General features: G+C 39.5%; 3 protein-coding genes across 3 annotated transcripts; all 3 read right to left on the bottom strand.

Annotated features, from left to right (window-relative positions):
- Positions 1-8,226: 8,226 nt before the first annotated feature.
- Positions 8,227-9,443, bottom strand: LOC121896048 (P2Y purinoceptor 1-like). Its single transcript, XM_042409679.1, has one exon. It carries the CDS (start codon positions 9,300-9,302, stop codon positions 8,319-8,321), a length of 984 nt encoding a protein of 327 aa, XP_042265613.1. The 5' UTR covers positions 9,303-9,443; the 3' UTR covers positions 8,227-8,318.
- Positions 9,444-10,840: 1,397 nt separating this feature from the next.
- Positions 10,841-11,917, bottom strand: LOC121896001 (P2Y purinoceptor 1-like). The gene has a single exon (XM_042409598.1). It carries the CDS (start codon positions 11,914-11,916, stop codon positions 10,930-10,932), a length of 987 nt encoding a protein of 328 aa, XP_042265532.1. The 5' UTR covers position 11,917; the 3' UTR covers positions 10,841-10,929.
- Positions 11,918-16,639: 4,722 nt separating this feature from the next.
- LOC121896002 (P2Y purinoceptor 1-like) lies at positions 16,640-17,752 on the bottom strand. Its single transcript, XM_042409599.1, has one exon. The coding sequence runs from the start codon at positions 17,750-17,752 to the stop codon at positions 16,772-16,774; it is 981 nt and encodes a 326-aa protein (XP_042265533.1). The 3' UTR covers positions 16,640-16,771.
- Between the last annotated feature and the right edge of the window lie 1,476 nt (positions 17,753-19,228).

Below are 19,228 nucleotides of genomic sequence, written 5' to 3'. Positions count from 1 at the left end.
AGCTCATTTAATGGCCACAGATGTCACTAGTGAGAGGGAATTTCTGACAGAACCTTTAATTCTAATCACAACGTGTCATAATGTGACAAGGATGTATGGATGTCATACATTGTTATTTTTTATTTAACATGCACATACTTGATCCATACCTGCTTTGCATGGGATTTGCGATGACAATAATAGTCCCCCTGAACTTTAGTTCTACTGAGTTCTGTCACATACAATCACTTTACCTCACAGTAAACTATCAACACTGACATATACTAATATAAATTCTCTGTCAGCGACATTCAGAGACAACATGAGGTACTGAGTATATTGTTGTGTCACACTGGATGTAGCAGGATCAACAGGAATATATTTATTTATTTTAAAAAATCACCCCAGTAAAGGGACACTTTGTCTCTAAGAGGCCAAACGGGCAGGTGCTCAAGCCCCCTTCGAGGTCCCTCTGTGAATGTGCCTGACCTTGTCAGTGGTATTTCACAACACAGAATACAACTTTGAAAATTAAAGTTTTGTGAACGTTTTAAAGTTTGAATGGGGTCTGCTTTCACCAATCACACAATAGCAAAAGACAAACAATCCCAACAGTCAACTTCTCCAGCAGAATCAGGGTGGCAATCTGTTCCAGCCACATTTCAACAGAGGGAAATCTTGCAATTTTCAGGCCAATGGTAGCACTGAAGTCAGTCAGTCAGTCAGTCAGTCAGTCAGTCAGTCAGTCAGTCAGTCAGTCAGTCAGACTAACCTGCCATCCTTCCACAGGGCCCAATTTGCGACTTCAAATGTTAAGACACATGATACAACTTCAAGGTGTTTCTTTAAAACAATACAAAATATCAGCAAGACGACGGTTCAGAACAAAAACATTGACATGTCCCAGTTTTTTCCATTTATGCAGCAAAGACTTCAATCCTCATCCATTAGCTACCAGACCAACGATGAATACTGAGATAAAAACAAGAGGCAGAAATCTGTGTTCAAAGACAAAATTGACATGAGGATTCATTCTGTCTTCTGGAAAGAAATTAGCTCAAACCCTTTCCTTATAAGAGGTGGAAGAGAACGTGACCAACCATGTTCCTGTTTGAAGCATTGCTGTTTCACATGCAGATTTGAGATCACAGATAAATCTGTGGGTAAAAAAGATGTGCGTGCATGCTTTGTCCATTTGCTTGCTTGTTCACAACCACTGCTCATTATCATATCATTTGAAAAGCACAATAGAAAAATATTTACGACACACCACAGTGGATGTGGTCTCTAGATTCTTGGAAACTGTGGTGATTTCTAAAGGTAGACTTATTTTTTTAAAATAAGAGTGATCCCTCCGCAGTTGGTTGGGAGTTTTTTTTTTCTCTTGCCTCCTTCTCCACCCGGTACCGCCCACTGATACCTGTAGGCACACAACTAACTCACTGCACTGTCATTCCCTTGCTGCTGTCTTTGTGTGACAAGCTGCTGGCTGAACGAGGGCCATTAGTTTTTGCAGCGGGGCTGCGCTGGACTTTGGCCTCCCTCCGGTGTCTGTAAGGCGAGCTTTTGTCCAGCTTTCTGGTAGGAGCGTGCCTTGTATAGGTAGCTTAATTTCTGCTTGTTGTTGTGCTGTAGTGGAGCCTGTCTCTTGGCCTGCTGGAAGCTCACAGCGGGATTGTTGTGCTCCGAACCGGTGTGTGGGGAAGTGTGGGCAATTTATCGCTGCTGTCAGCGTGTTTGGGCTGCGGCAGTCACAGAAACTCTCCTCCTGGTACCTGGGAGGCTGCACCTCTGCTTGCTGGTGAGTATTTTATTCTGCATTTTCTGCATGATGTAGTTAGTAACTATTAACATTATGTGGGTATTTACTGTCCAGGCTGCATCCCGCGGCATCCTACTGCCCTCCAGCCTGGGCTGCTGTTCTGGTGTTGCTGCTGTTCTCCTCCATTTCACTGCTGTTACGACGCAATCTCTGCTGCTGCTACGCTGTAACCTGGTCTACTGCACATCATTTATGATGTATCGACCACTGGTGTCATAGCGACCCTGAGCCAGAGGAGTGTATAATTTGTTGCTTTATTAATTTGGTTAAGCTTTTTGTTCATTTTCTTTAACTTTTCCTTATGTTTAATTTATTTTCTCTTTTTTTTCTTTTGCTTATCGTATTTCTTGTGCTTTAGTTTAGTTTAGAGAGCTAAAGCAGTTGGTCAGCCCACTGCTACCTTACTGGAGGTTAGAGCTGAAGCAATTAGGTGGGAGCGAGAGGGGCTACCTGGGGGTGCTAGGGAGCGTAGTCATTCTCTTCCGTCTATGTATGGTCTGCAGTGTGGGGTGCAGAGTTCTCCTCATCTGGCTCTGGTCCTGGTTTCGCTCCTAATGTGGCTTGACCTTCTCGTCAGTCGGAAAACTGATGCCCACTGAGCTGTTGAGCCACAGCTTAGATGGGGAATCGACAGGCTCACAGGAAGGGACTATTGATAGGTTGATGTCATCCTGCCCACACCTCGATGTTTCGATGGGAGGTGTTACATGGTGTCTACTGTAACTTGAGCTTCTTTTTGGAGCACTTTGCTCCCTGGGGCCATGATCGCCTCCAGTCATGTCACTGGCTGCAGCTTCGGGCAGCTAATGGTCTTGCCATCCCCTACATTGGTTATCTCGAGCTGGATGTGGCCTGTGCAGCAAGGTGTTTCGTCGTTGCGGCGTTCTGGTGGTGAGGGACCCACCTGGGTCCTCCTCTGCTGTCCCTGGAATCCTGGGGATGAACGTCATCCGACGTTGCTACCAGGAGCTCTTTGGTGCTTCTGGAGGCACAGATCATCAGGAATAGCAGTAGTCCCCATGCCTCCCCGATTGTGCTGGTTCGGAAGAAGGATGGCAGTCTACACATGTGCGTAGACTTTCGACTTCTGAATAGCAAGACGAGGAAGGATGCCTTTCCCTTACCTCGGCTCGAAGAAAGCCTTGATGCTCTTTCTGATGCCTGCTGCTTTTCCACTCTGGCTTTGGCCAGCGGGTATAACCAGGTTCCAGTGGCCGAGCAGGACAAGCCAAAAACCACTTTCTGCACCCCTTTTAGTCTCTTCAAGTGGAACCGGATGCCATTCGGGTTGTGCAATGCCCCAAGCACCTTTCAGCGGTCAATGCAGAGGATGTTTGGGGACCAGCAGTGCCAATCTTTGCTATTATACCTTGATGACATCATCGTGTTTTCCTCTTCCATCTCACAGCACTTGCAGAGACTAGAAGTGGTTCTTGCTCAACTACAGAACGAAGGCTTGAAGGCAAAACTGGAAAAGTGTGCTTTCCTTCAGAAAAAGGTAAATTACCTTGGCCACATCATTGCAGGTGAGGGCGTGTCCACCGATCCTGCCAAGATTGAGGCGATGGCTAAGTGGCAGCGCCCTCGGCAAGTGACTGAGCTGCGTACCTTTTTGGGATTTGCCAGCTATTATAGGCGCTTTGTGGAGGGCTTTGCCAAGCTGGCAGGCCCTCTGCATAAGTTGGTGGCACAGCTGGCAGACAGCCCGTCCAAATGCAGGCAAAAGCAGGACCTTGGTTCTGCATGGACCCCCCAGTGTGAGGAAAGCTTTGAGGCCTTGAAAGCCAAGTTGGTGTCAGCCCCCGTGTTGGTCTATGCAGACTTCTGATGCTAGTCACAGTGGTCTTGGGGTGATCTTGTCTCAGGAGACAGAAGGTGTTGTCAGGCCCATTGCTTATGCCAGCTGTGGTCTACGGCCTTCTGAGCGCAACATGAACAACTACAGTTCCATGAAACTGAAATTTCTGGCCCTCAGGTGAGCAATGACCGAGAAATTTCGAGAGTATCTGTTGGGGCATAAATGTGTTGTATTTACTGACAACAATCCACTGAGTCATCTCCAATCTGCCAAACTGAGGGCCACTGAGCATCGGTGGGCTGCCCAACTTGCTGCTTTCGACTTTGAACTTAAGCACAGGACTGGCCGTAGCAATGGTAATGCCGATGCACTCTCCCAGCAGTACGTATCAGGTTCCAGCATAGCTGAGCAGGCTTTGCCTGGTACTCCCGTCCCGTCTCATCTCCAGCAAGCCATTTTTTCAGAGTCACTGGTGCCTGTAACACAATCTGTGGTGTCCGCCCTCCCATTCCACTCACCTTCAGACATCCATGCCTTGCAGGAGGCTGATCCCCTTCTGAAGGAAGTCTTGGGTTTTTGGAGATAGCGGGCTCTCCCAACCCCAGAGGAGAGGAGACAACTCTCCCATCCCACCTTGGCGCTTCTGCGCCAATGGGGTCATTTGGTTGAACGAGGGGGGGTTCTTTACCGTTGTGTCTTTCGTTCAGATGGGGGGGGGAGAAACCCTCCATCTTCTCTTGCCTGCCACCTTGAAGCAGGAGACCCTTAACCAGCTCCACCAGGGCATCGATTGCACCTCTGAGCTGGTGCGACAGCATTACTACTGGCCAGGAATGTGCTCGGACATTAAACAGTGGGTCCAGGAATGTGAGCGCTGCCAGATTGCAAAAGATTCAGGGCCAGCGTCACACAGCTATATGGGCCATCTACTATCATCTAGGCCAAATGAAATTGTGGTGCTAGATTTCACCCTGTTGGAGCCATCCCAAAATGGGCTTGAAAACATTTTGGTGATGACTGACGTCTTCAGCAAGTACACTGTAGCTGTCCCAACTCGAGATCAGCGGGCTGCTACTGTGGCACAAGTCTTGCTGAATGAGTGGTTTTTCAAATTTGGTGTTCCTGGTCGTGTCCACTCTGACCAGGGCCGAAGTTTTGAGAGTGCGCTAATCCACCAGTTCTGTAGCCTGTATGGTGTGGAGAAATCCCGCACTACCCCCTACCACCCTGCGGGGAATAGGCAATGTGAGTGGTTTAATCGGACCCTCCACAATCTGCTGTGCACTCTGCCGTCATCAAGGAAACGGGACGGGGCTTCCTGCCTCCCACAGGTGCTTTTCTGCTATAATGCTACCTCACACCAGGTCACCGGGAAGTGTCCCTTCTTTCTGATGTTTGGTCGCCAACCCAGACTTCCTATTGACTTCCTTCTGGGTCGGGTTCAGGACCATGTACCAGGGTCATTTTCTTCCTTATGTTTAATTTATTTTCTCTTTATTTTCTTTTGCTTATCTTATTTCTTGTGCTTTAGTTTAATTTGTTAAATTGTACTGACTTCTTTTTTTTTCTAAATTCAATTTTGTTTTCAATTTGACTTTGACTTTGTTTTTTTGTTTTTTTTTGTTTGACTGTTCCTCCACAATGTGGTTGACCTTTTTGGTTTTGAGTGAAATTATTTCGCCAGCTATAGGATGGATTGCCATGAAACCTGTTTAGATATTCATGGTCTCAAGAGGAAGAATCTCAATCACTTTGGTAACCCTCTGACTTTTCCTACAGAACCACAAAGTTTGCACTTATCCATTGAAGTATCTCAACATCTGCTGTACGGATTGGAACAAAATTTGGTACAAACATTCATGATCCCCAGAAGATGACTCTCATTGACTTTAGTGATCCTCTGACTTCACCTAGCACCATCATCAGGTCAAAATTTCAATACTTCGATTTACCTGCAAATACTTGCAAAAATAATAACATTCCCATCACCTTTTGTTATACATTGTGTTTTGTACTAATTAAGTCTTATAGTCTTGTTTATTGGTCATTATGAAAATATCACCTTTGATGAAACTTTTGACCAATAATGATTAATTACTTCATAGTAATGTTTGTCCCCACATGTGCTGTAGGTGTACAACATGTGCTATTCTGGTTTATAGTATTTTCATCTGATCATCTGATAATCAACTGATTATTCTGACTATAGGTTTAAATTGCTGAGCTTAAAATAAGTGTCAAAGCATACTGCAGGTCATGAAACAGACATGTCCCTTGTATCTAAGTAAAAACATAACCCCAAATAAGATAAAAATGGCAAATTAAGACAAGGCAAGTGGTACTGAGTTGAATTGAGTCAAACACCCCTGCATAGTCAGTATAATATAATTTGAACTCAAAACAAGACAGACAAGATTTTAAATCAAAATACAAGATTATCTCACTTTCTTGGAAATAGAGTTTTTGGAGTGCAGTTTTAGCACTTAAAGTACAGTTGTATGATGTTATGCATATCATGTAAGATGTTATTCATGAGTGTGCAAACAGTTTGGGTGATCCAGTTTTTCACCCACACAAATGAGAAAGTAAGAGTCTCCCTCTGGTGGTTCCTACTTCAGAGAAAACACTGCAAGCCTTTTTGAATAATCATAATAACATATTGAGACTTAAAATTTAGAGAATTTATTATTTCAGTGATTTTTAATTTTTTTTTTCTGCATATATAAACACAATTTTCCACATATACAAGTCTGAATTATACTCAGATGACAACAACAGCATGGTCATATATAAACAGTATTCTAATTTGATTAACCTTTTGTTATTTTATTCATTGTTAACTGTCTTTCATGCTAAACATTGTGTCAGTATAATCACACAAATTTATATATTAGCATGAATGAAATCTTACTTGCAATAGTACACCATCAGAAACGGGAGTGTGAGCAGATACAAAATATCTGCAAGACCAAGGTTCAGAACAAAAACATTGATAATCTTAAGTTTCTTCCAGTTATGCAGCAAATAGTTCAGTCCCCATCCATTAGCCACCAGACCAACAATGAATACTAAGATGAAAACAGTTGGCAGAAATCTGCTTGGAAAGTCAAAGTTGTGTGTTAATGTGTTATTCATTGTTGGTGTAATTCCTTCCCTTGGTAAGTTTGTGAAACAGAATGACAGTTCAGCAGTTCAGAGAAGACTTCCTGTTTTAAGCCTTGGCCTCTGAATATTAGATATGTGTTTCTGCACCTGCAAAATTTCATTGGTTGACTCGTTTGCCTTTTTTGAGAACTGAAAATAGAGAGTGAGTCCATGCTCAAACCAAGTCACAGCTTAGACTGCAATGACAGGCTAATATGTACTTGTCTGTCTTTATTTTTATGACTCCTCTAACAACACCTTTAGATAAATGAAAACTGAAGTTTAACCCTAGTTTAGTAGCCTATGTGTGTAGCACCATTTCTAACATGAGGGCATTAAATATTTAAATTCATTAATTAGAAAATAGCTACAATTTCATTTCTCTTCAACCCTGATCAACAATTATATGCAAATATCAATTTATCCTCCCCTATCTTTACTTAAACCTGAGAAAGTTAGTTGGAAATGTTTAGCACATTACATTTCACCACTTTATATCAGAAAGGCTACAGTTTTTACTAGTGACCACACAAAGTTTCACACTACATATTGGAAATTATTTCTGTATCATGTAGTCAGCAGAAGTTCTTTAGTGCAGGACTACATGATAATTTTACTCACTTTCAGCAAAGTCATTATTTAACAGAACTAAGACAGGCACTGTGTTAGTCGATAAGCTATTAGAGTAACACGATGTGTCAGGTTTCTACTGTCTGGTAGGGTTTTGTAAGGTTTACCACTTCCTGCAGTAAAGCATGTTCCTATTTTAGATGTGAGTTGATTGTATTGTTCTTATATGTTATCAGTATACAGTAATATAACAAGAAATGTTTGATTTGTATGGCAGTGTACCTCTGATTATCTCAAATTTTCTGGTGATCAAATCATTTAGCTTTGTAAATCAGTAATAAGCCTTTTAATAATAACAGTGTTTGGTTTGGTTACACTCCAACCAAAAACATTGTTCAAATTTGACAACCCAAATATTGTACTAATTGGTAATGGCCTATTTCAAATCTATAGCAATTATAAATTATGTCTTTAGCATGAATAAAGAGAGTTACAGAAGACATCTTTTAAAAATAATGGTCTAATATCTTGAGAGTTGAGACTGTTTCTCTGTAGATTTCTAGCCGCACTAGCAGCATAGCTCTCACTGACCAGCAGCCACAATGCAGCAGGAACCTCTGTGTGTGTTTGTATGTGAGCAAGTGCATGTACATACAGCGGAGAATGGCGGTGGGGCTGACTGACTGGGAGTGAGAGATGTTTTGCTCAAACATGGTGCAAATTTAACTATTAGCATGAATGAAATCTTTCTTGCAATCTGTTGCAAAGTCAATGGTTTGGTGGTTACATAAGCTGCATATTGCAAACACAGAACTACTAGGCAAGGCAAGTTTATTTATGTAGCACATTTCAGCAACAAAGCAATTCAAAGTACACTACTACTGATGAGACAATGAAAATTAAAGGGACAAATATGGAATTAAAAACATTATTGTTACTTTTAGAAACATTTACAAATATATATCAATACTTAACATGTTATTGGAAAAATATATTTATCATGTATTACACTTCATCTTTTATTTGATTCATGGGCACACTACCAGAGTCTGTTGGAGGTGGACGTCTGAACATCTGACGAGCTCGCTGGAGCAGCTGTCTGAGCTGAGCAGTAATATGTTCATTTCCATGAAGATAAACCAGAGGGTTTAGAGCACTGTTCAGACACACAAGTCCACGACTTATCTGATGAACAATGTAGACTCCATTAGACCATTCATGGCATATCCCCTGTTTGGTCAGAACTCTTGACCAGAGGTTGAGGTTCTTGAATACATGATCGGGGATGTAACAAACAGAGAAGAGAACAATCAAGATGAACAACAACTTCAAACTTCTCCTTTTCAGTACCTCGTCAGTGGTATTTCTGCGGCAGAGAACAACAATCACATGTCCATAGCAGCCCAGTGTGATGAGGAATGGGATACAAAACCCAGTAAGTGTCCATCCAAAGCTGTATTTCAGGTAATCCTCAACATATGTATCATTGGTGGTTTCGTCGCATTCAGTCTTGTTTTCAGATGTCTTGATGTAGAACATGTCTGGAAGACTTTGGACACTCACCACCAGCCAAACCATGACTGAAATAGCCACAGAGTGGGTGACAGTTAATCTTCCCCTCGCTCTCATTGGATGGACAATGGCCAGGTACCTGTACACACATATACAAGTAAGGAATCCAATGCTGCCATGTAAATTCAGGTTGAAGCAGAATCTTGTTATCTTGCAGAATGCATCTCCAAAGAGCCAAATCTTCTCCATAAAATAGTACACCATCAGAAATGGGAGTGTGAGCAGATACAAAATATCTGCAAGACCAAGGTTCAGAACAAAAACATTGATGTCCCCCAGTTTCTTCCAGTTGTACAGCATAGACTTCAGTCCCCATCCATTAGCCACCAGACCAACAATGAATACTAAGATGAAAACAGGAGGCAGGAATCTGCTTGGAAAGTCGAAGTTGACACGTTGACAAGTTGTGTTATTCATTGTTGGTGTAATTCCTTCCCTCGGTGAGTGTGTGAAACAGAATAACAGTTCAGCAGTTCAGAAAAGACTTCCTGTTTTAAGCCTTGGCCTCTGAATATTAGATATGTGTTTTTGCACCTACAAGTTTACAGGAAATGGACCTTAAAATGTCATTGGTTGACTTGTTTGTCTTTTTTTTTTTTAACTAAAAATAGAAAGTGAGTACATGGTCTAACCAAGTCACATCTTAGACTACAATAACAGGCTAATATGTACTTGTCTGTCTTTATTTTTGTGACTCCTCTAACAATACCTTTTGATAAATGAAAACTGAAGTTTAACTCTAGTTTAGTAGCCTATGTGTGTAGCACCATTTCTAACGTGAGGGCAATAAATATTTAAATTCATTAAATGGAACATAGCTATAATTTCATTTCATTTCATTTATATTCAAACTTGATCAATGATTATTTGCAAATATCAATTTATCCTCCTCTATCTTTACTTAAACCTGAGAAAGTTAGTTGGAAATGTTCAGCACATTACATTTCACCACTTTATATCAGAAAGGCTGCAGTTCTTACTAGTGACCACACAAAGTTTCACACTACATATTGGAAATTATTTCTGTATCATGTAGTCAGCAGAAGTTCTATAGTGCAGGACTACATGATAATTTTACTCACTTTCAGTAAAGTCATTATTTAACATAACTAAGACAGGCACTGTGTTAGTCGATAAGCTATTAGAGTAACACGAGGTGTCAGGTTTCCACTGTCTGGTTGGGTTTTGTATGGTTTACCGCTTCCTGCAGTAAAGCATGTTTGTATTTTAGCTGTGAATTGATTGTATTGTTCTTATATGTTATCAGTATACAGTAATATAACAAGAAATGTTTGATTTGTATGGCAGTGTACCTCTGATTATCTCAAATTTTCTGGTTATCAAATCATTTAGCTTTGTAAATCAGTAATAAGCCTTTTAATAGTAACAGTGTTGTTTGGTTTAGATACACTCCAACCAAAAATGTTGTTCAAAATTTGAAAACCCAAATATTGTACTAATTGGTAATGGCCTATTTCAAATCTATAGCAATTATAAATTATGTCTTTAGCATGAATAAAGAGAGTTACAGAAGACATCTTTTAAAAATAATGGTCTAAGATCTTAAGACTTGAGACTGTTTCTCGGTAGATTTCTAGCCGCACTAGCAGCATAGCTCTCACTGGCCAGCAGCCACAATGCAGCAGGAACCTCTGTGTGTGTTTGTATGTGAGCAAGTGCATGTACATACAGCAGGGGATGGCGGTGGGGCTGACTGACTGGGAGTGAGAGATGCTTTGCTCAAACATGGTGCAAATTTAAATATTAGCATGAATGAAATCTTTCTTGCAATCTGTTGCAAAGTCAATGGTTTGGTGGTTACATAAGCTGCATATTGCAAACACAGAACTACTAGGCAAGGCAAGTTTTGTAGTATTGATGTAGCACATTTCAGCAACAAAGCAATTCAAAGTACACTACTACTGCTGAGACAATGAAAATTAAAGGGACAAATATGAAATTAAAACCATTATTACTTTTGAGGGACATTTACAAATATATACTAATATTTAACATGCTATTGGAAAAATACATTTTTCATGTATTAAACTTCATCTGTGAGTTCTGTCATGGGCACACTACCAGAGTCTGTTGGAGGTGGATGTCTGAACATCTGACAAGCTCGCTGGAGCAGCTGTCTGAGCTGAGAACGAATATCTTCATTTCCATGAAGATAAACCAGAGGGTTTAGAGCACTGTTCAGACATACAAGTCCACGACTTATCTGATGAGCAATGTAGACTCCATTAGACCATTCACGGCATTTATGCTGTTTTGATAAAACTCTTGACCAGAGGATGAGGTTCTTCAATACATGATAGGGGATGTAACAAACAGAGAAGAGAACAATCAAGATGAACAACAACTTCAAACTTCTCTGTTTTTGTACCTTGTCAATGGTATTTTTGCGGCAGAGAATGACAATCACATGTCCATAGCAGCCCAGTGTGATGAGGAATGGGATACAAAACCCAGTGAGTGTCCATCCGAGGCTGTATTTCAGGTAATCCTCAACATATCTGCTATGGGTGGTATCATAGCATTTCCCAGGTTTGTTTCCAGATGTTTTGGTGTAGAACATGTCCGGAAGACTTTGAATGCTCACCAATAGCCAAACCATGATTGAAATAGCCACAGAATGGGTAATAGTTAATCTTCCCATCATTCTCACTGGATGGACAATGGCTAGGTACCTGTACACACTTATACAAGTAAGGAATCCAATGCTGCCATATAAATTCAGGTTGAAGCAGAATCTTGTTATCTTGCAGAATGCATCTCCAAAGATCCAAGTACTCTTCATAAAATAGTACACCATCAGAAATGGGAGTGTGAGCAGATACAAAATATCTGCAAGACCAAGGTTCAGAACAAAAACATTGATGATCTTAAGTTTCTTCCAGTTGTGCAGCAAAGACTTCAGTCCCCATCCATTAGCTACCAGACCAACGATGAATACTGAGATGAAAACAGGAGGCAGGAATCTGCTTGTAAAGTCAAAGCTGACATGTTGACAAGATGTGTTATTCATTGTTAGTGTAATTCCTTCCCTCGGTGAATGTGTGAAACAGAATAATAGTACAACAGTACTGAGAAGACTTCCTGTTTTAAGCCTTGGCTTTTGAATATTAGATATGTGTTTCTGCACCTGCGAGTTTACAGGAAATGGACCCGTAAAATTTCATTGGTTGACTCGTTGGTTATTTTTATTAAAACTAAAAATAGAAAGTGAGTCCATGCTCAAACCAAGTCACAGCTTAGACTGCAATGACAGGCTAATATGTACTTCTGTCTGTCTTTATTTTGTGACTCCTCTGACAATACCTTTTGATAAATGAAAACTGAAGTTAAACTCTAGTTTAGTAGCCTATGTGTGTGGCACCATTTCTAACATGAGGGCATTAAATATTTAAATGTATTAATTAGAAAATAGCTATAATTTCATTTCTCTTCAAACCTGATCAACAATTATATTCAAATATCAATTTATCCTCCCCTATCTTTACTTAAACCTGAGAAAGTTAGTTGGAAATGTTTAGCACATTACATTTCACCACTTTATATCAGAAAGGCTGCAGTTTTTACTAGTGACCACACAAAGTTTCACACTACATATTGGAAATTATTTCTGTATCATGTAGTCAGTAGAAGTTCTATAGTGCAGGACTACATGATAATTTTACTCACTTTCAGCAAAGTCATTATTTAACATAACTAAGACAGGTACTGTGTTAGTTGATAAGCTATTAGAGTAACACAAGGTGTCAGGTTTCTACTGTCTGGTTGGGTTTTGTATGGTTTACCGCTTCCTTTGGTAAAGCATGTTTCTATTTAAGCTGTGAGTTGATTGTATTATTCTGATATGTTATCAATATAAGGTAATATAAAAAGATATGTGATTATCTCAATGTTGTCATTAAGAGCTTTATTTTCTGGTGATCAAATCATTTAGCTTTGTAAATCAGTAATAAGCCTTTTCAATAATAACAGTGTTTGGTTTGGATACACTCCAACCAAAAATGTTCAAAAATTTGACAACCCAAATATTGTACTAATTGGAAATGGCTTATTCCCAATCTATTATAAGCAATTATAAATTAAGAGAGTAATAAAGAGAGTTACAGAATACATCTTTTAAAAATAATGGTCTAAGATCTTGAGAGTTGAGACTGTTTCTCTGTAGATTTCTAACCACACTAGCAGCATAGCTCTCACTGGCCAGCAGCCACAATGCAGCAGGAACCTCTGTGTGTGTTTGTATGTGAGCAAGTGCATGTACATACAGCAGGGGATGGCGGTGGGGCTGACTGATTGGGAGTGAGAGATGCTTTGCTCAAACATGGTGCAAAACACAATATTAGAGATCTTTTATGTAAGTATAAGAAGTGTAAGTGAGGAAAAAGTCATCACCTGTAGTAATCTTGTGCCCCGAGCACCAGTGTGTTGACTGCAGCTCATTTAATGGCCACAAATGTCACTAGTGAGAGGGAATTTCTGACAGAACCTTTAATTCTAATCACAACATGGCATAATGTGACAAAGATGTATGGATGTCATACATTGTTATTTTTTATTTAACATGCACACACTTGATCCATACCTGCTTTGCATGGGATGTGCGATGACAATAATAGTCCCCTTGAACCTTAGTGCTACTGAGATCCGTCACCTACAATCACTTTACCTCACAGTAAACTATCAACACTGACATATACCAATATAAATTCTCTGTCAGCTACATTCAGAAACAACATGAGGTACTGAGTATGTTGTTGTGTCATACTGGATGTAGCAGGATCAACAGGAATATATTTATTTATTTTAAAAAATCACCCCAGTAAAGGGACACTTTGTCTCAAATAGGCCAAACGGGCAGGTGCTCAAGCCCCCTTCGAGGTCCCTCTGTGCATGTGCCTGACCTTGTCAGTGGTATTTCACAACACAGAATGACAACTTCGAAAAATCAAAGTTTTGTGAAGGTTTTAAAGTTTGAATGGGGTCTGCTTTCACCAATCACACAATAGCAAAAGACAAAAGATCGCGACAAAGTCAACTTCTCCAGCAGAATCAGGGCGGCAATCTGTTCCAGCCACATTTCAACAGAGGGAAATCTAACAATTTTCAGGCCGATGGCAGCACTGAAGTCAATCAGTCAGTCAGTCTGTCAGTCAGTCAGTCAGTCAGACTAACCTGCCATCCTTCCACAGGGCCCAGTACAGCGTGCTGCTGCAACTCTGCTCTCTGCAGATGGAGAAAACTTCATTCAAAGTACTTTCCAACAGTGAATAATCAGCCATTTAATTTGTGACTTCAAATGTTAAGTTACACGATACAACTTCAACGTGTTTCTTTAAAGCAATACAAAATATCTGTAAGACTATGGTTCAGAACAAAAATATTGACATGTCCCAGTTTTTTTTCCTGCAGCAAAGACTTCAATCCTCATCCATTCGCTACCAGACCAACGATGAATACTGAGATGAAAACAGGAGGCAGGAATCTGTGTTCAAAGACAAAACTGACACGAGGACAAGATGTGTTATTCATTCTGTCTTCTGGAAAGAAATTAGTTCAAACCCTTTCAGTGTAAGAGGTGGAAGGGAACGTGACCAACCATGTTCCTGTTTGAAGCATTGCTGTTTCACATGCAGATTTGAGATCACAGATAAATCTGTGGGTAAAAAAGATGTGCGTGCATGCTTTGTCCATTTGCTTGTTCACAATCACTGCTCATTATCATATCATTTGAAAAGCACAATAGAAAAATGTTTACGACATACCACAGTGGATGTGGTCTCTAGGTTCTTGGAAACTGTGGTGATTTCTAAAAGTAGACATATTTTTTAAAAAGTCTTTACACCGGAGTGAACAGACAGTGGACGTTCACATGACCTGCTTAAGTGTAAAACATGGTTTTATATAGTTAGTGCCATGATATAACAACATCTTAAGGTTGAACATTACAGTCAGAATTTCCATATGTAGCTCCTTATTTGACAGCATGCAGCAAAAATGCCCTGTCAAATTTAAATGAAAACATTTTGGATATTAGCTTTCTTTGGCTTGAAATAAGCAAATTTGGCTGCTAGTGCAGTCAGTGATTTTCACTTGATAGTTTTCTTAAAATAAGTCAGAATGTCCAATTACCAGAAGTGTTAAAAAAGGTAAAACAACAAAACATCACACAGGGAATACCGGTATAGAGTCATGCACACTAAGCACTGAGCCAACATGTCAACTGACTACTGGTGCAGTGGACCAATAACTTTGGTCCAAACTGACATATCTTATCAACTGTTGGATTGCCATGAAATTTTGTACATAAATTCACGTTCCCCTTATGATGTCTCCCATTGACTTTGGTGATGCCCTGGCTGTTCCTCCACAATGTGGTTGACCTTTTTGGTTTTGAGTGAAATTATTTCACCAGCTATAGAATGGATTGCCATGAAATCTGGTACAGATATTCATGGTCTCAAGAGGAAGAATCTCAATTGCTTTGGTAACCCTCTGACTTTTCCTCTAGCACCACAAAGTATGCACTTATTCATTGAAGTATCTCAACATCTGCTGTACGGATTGGAACAAAATTTGGTACAAACATTCATGATCCCCAGAAGATGACTCTCATTGACTTAAGTGAACCGCTGACTTTTCACCTAGCACCATCATCAGGTCAAAATTTCAATACTTCGGTTTTTGCTATACATTGTGTTTTGTACTAATTAAGTCTTATAGTCTTGTTTATTGGTCATTATGAAAATATCACCTTTCATGAAACTTTTGACCAATAATGATTAATTACTTCATAGTAATGTTTGTCCCCACATGTGCTGTAGGCGTACAATATGTGCTATTCTGGTTTATAGTATTTTCATCTGATCATCTGATAATCAACTGATTATTCTGACTATAGGTTTAAATTGCTGAGCTTAAAATAAGTGTCAAAGCATACTGCAGGTCATGAAACAGACATGTCCCTTGTATCTAAGTAAAAACATAACCTCAAATAAGATAAAAATGGCAAATTAAGACAAGGCGAGTGGTATTGAGTTGAATTGAGTCAAACACTCCTGCATAGTCAGTATAATATAATTTGAACTCAAAACAAGACAGACAAGATTTTAAATCAAAATACAAGATTATCTCACTTTCTTGGAAATAGAGTTTTTGGAGTGCAGTTTTAGCACTTAAAGTACAGTTGCATGATGATATGCATATCATGTAAGATGTTATTCATAAGTGTGCAAACAGTTTGGGTGATCCAGTTTTTCACCCACACAAACGAGAAAGTAAGAGTCTCCCTCTGGTGGTTCCTACTTCAGAGAAAACACTGCAAGCCTTTTTGAATAATCATAATAACATATTGAGACTTGAAGATTTAGAGAATTTATTATTTAAGTGATTTTTAATTTTTTTTTCTGCATATATAAACACAATTTTCCACATGTACAAGTCTGAATTATACTCAGATGACAACAACAGCATGGTCATATAAAAACTTAAACAGTATTCTAATTTGATTAACCTTTTGTTATTTTATTCATTGTTAACTGTCTTTCATGCTAAACATTGTGTCAGTATAATCACACAAACTTAAATATTAGCATGAATGAAATCTTACTTGCAATCTGTTGCAAATTCAAAGGTTTGGTGGTTACATAAGCTGCGTATTGCAAACACAGAACTACTAGGCAAGGCAAGTTTATTTATGTAGTACATTTCAGCAACAAAGCAATTCAAAGTATACTACTACTGCTGAGACAATGAAAATTAAAGGGACAAATATGGAATTAAAATCATAATTGTTACTTTTGAGAAACAATTACAAATATATACTAATATTTAACATGTTATTGGAAAAATATATTTATCATGTATTATACCTAATCTGTGATTTGATTCATGGGCACACTACCAGAGTCTGTTGGAGGTGGATGTCTGAACATCTGACGAGCTCGCTGGAGCAGCTGTCTGAGCTGAACAGTAATATTTTCATTTCCATGAAGATAAACCAGAGGGTTGAGGGCACTGTTCAGACATACAAGTCCACGACTTATCTGACGAGCAATGTAGACTCTATTAGACCATTCACGGCATTTCTTCTGTTCTAATAAAACTCTTGACCAGAGGTTGAGATTCCTCAATACATGATAGGGGATGTAACAAACAGAGAGGAGAACAATCAAGATTAGCAATAATTTCAAACTTCTCTGTTTCTGTACCTTGTCAATGGTATTTCTGCAGCAGAGAACAACAATCACATGTCCATAGCAGCCCAGTGTGATGAGGAATGGGAGACAAAACCCAGTAAGTGTCCATCCGAGGCTGTATTTCAAGTAATCCTCAACATATGTCCTGTTGGTGGTATCATAGCATTTCCCAGGCCTGTTTCCAAATGTCTTGATGTAAAACATGTCCGGAAGACTTTGAACACTCACCAACAGCCAAACCATGACTGAGATAGCCACAGAGTGGGTAATAGTTAATCTTCCCATCATTCTCACTGAATGGACAATGGCCAGGTACCTGTACACACTTATACAAGTAAGGAATCCAATGCTGCCATATAAATTCAGGTTGAAGCAGAATCTTGTTATCTTGCAGAATGCATCTCCGAAGATCCATTTACTCTTCATAAAATAGTACACCATCAGAAATGGGAGTGTGAGCAGATACAAAATATCTGCAAGACCAAGGTTCAGAACAAAAACATTGATGATCTTAAGTTTCTTCCAGTTATGCAGCAAATAGTTCAGTCCCCATCCATTAGCCACCAGACCAACGATGAATACTAAGATGAAAACAGTTGGCAGGAATCTGCTTGAAAAGTCAAAGTTGACACGTTGACAAGATGTGTAATTCATTGTTAGTGTAATTCCTTCCCTCGGTGAATATGTGAAACAGAATAACAGTTCAGCAGTTCAGAAAAGACTTCCTGTTCTAAGCCTTGGCCTCTGAATACTAGATATGTATTTCTGCACCTGCGAGTTTACAGGAAATGGACCCGTAAAATTTCACTGGTTGACTCGTTGTTTTTTTTTTTTTAAACTAAGACAGGTACTGTGTTAGTCAATAAGCTATTAGAGTAACATGAGGTTACAGGTTTCCACTGTCTGGTTGGGTTTTGTATGGTTTACCGCTTCCTGCAGTAAAGCATGTTTGTATTTTAGCTGTGAGTTGATTGTATTGTTCTTATATGTTATCAGTATACAGTAATATAACAAGAAATGTTTGATTTGTATGACAGTGTACCTCTGATTATCTCAAATGTTGTCATTAATAGCCTTATTTTCTGGTGATCAAATCATTTAGCTTTGTAAATCAGTAATAAGCCTTTTAATAATAACAGTGTTTGGTTTGGATACACTCCAACCAAAAACATAGTTCAAAATTTGACAACCCAAATATTGTACTAATTGGAAATGGCCTATTTCAAATCTATAGCAATTATAAATTATGTCTTTAGCATGAATAAAGAGAGTTACAGAATACATCTTTTAAAAATAATGGTCTAAGATCTTGAGAGTTGAGACTGTTTCTCTGTAGATTTCTAACCACACTAGCAGCATAGCTCTCACTGGCCAGCAGCCACAATGCAGCAGGAACCTCTGTGTGTGTTTGCATGTGAGCAAGTGCACGTACATACAGCGGAGGATGGCGGTGGGGTTGACTGATTGGGAGTGAGAGATGCTTTGCTCAAACATGGTGCAAAACACAACGTTAGAGATCTTTTATGTAATTATAAGAAGTGCAAGTGAAGAAAAAGACATCACCTGCAATAGTCTCGTACCGCGAGCACCAGGGTGTTGACTGCAGCTCATTTAATGGCCACAGATGTCACTAGTGAGAAGGAATTTCTGACAGAACCTTTAATTCTAATCACAACATGGCATAATGTGACAAGAATGTAAGGATGTCATACATTGTTATTTTTTATTTAACATGCACACACTTGATCCATACCTGCTTTGCATGGGATGTGCGATGACAATAATAGTCCCCCTGAACTTTAGTGCTACTGAGTTCCGTCACCTACAATCACTTTACCTCACAGTAAACTATTAACACTGACATATACCAATATAAATTCTCTGTCAGCTAGAAACAACATGAGGTACTGAGTATATTGTTGTGTCACACTGGATGTAGCAGGATCAACAGGAATATATTTATTTATTTGAAAAATCACCCCAGTAAAGGGACACTTTGTCTCTAAGAGACCAAACAGGCAGGTGCTCAAGCCCCCTTTGAGGTCCCTCTGTGCATGTGCCTGACCTTGTCAGTGGTATTTCACAACACAGAATACAACTTTGAAAATTAAAGTTTTGTGAACGTTTTAA

Source organism: Thunnus maccoyii, chromosome 4 (assembly GCF_910596095.1).
Source record: "Thunnus maccoyii chromosome 4, fThuMac1.1, whole genome shotgun sequence".
NCBI lineage: Eukaryota > Metazoa > Chordata > Actinopteri > Scombriformes > Scombridae > Thunnus > Thunnus maccoyii.
Note: the sequence above shows the minus strand (reverse complement) of the source record. Positions and strands in the feature narration are given on the sequence as shown.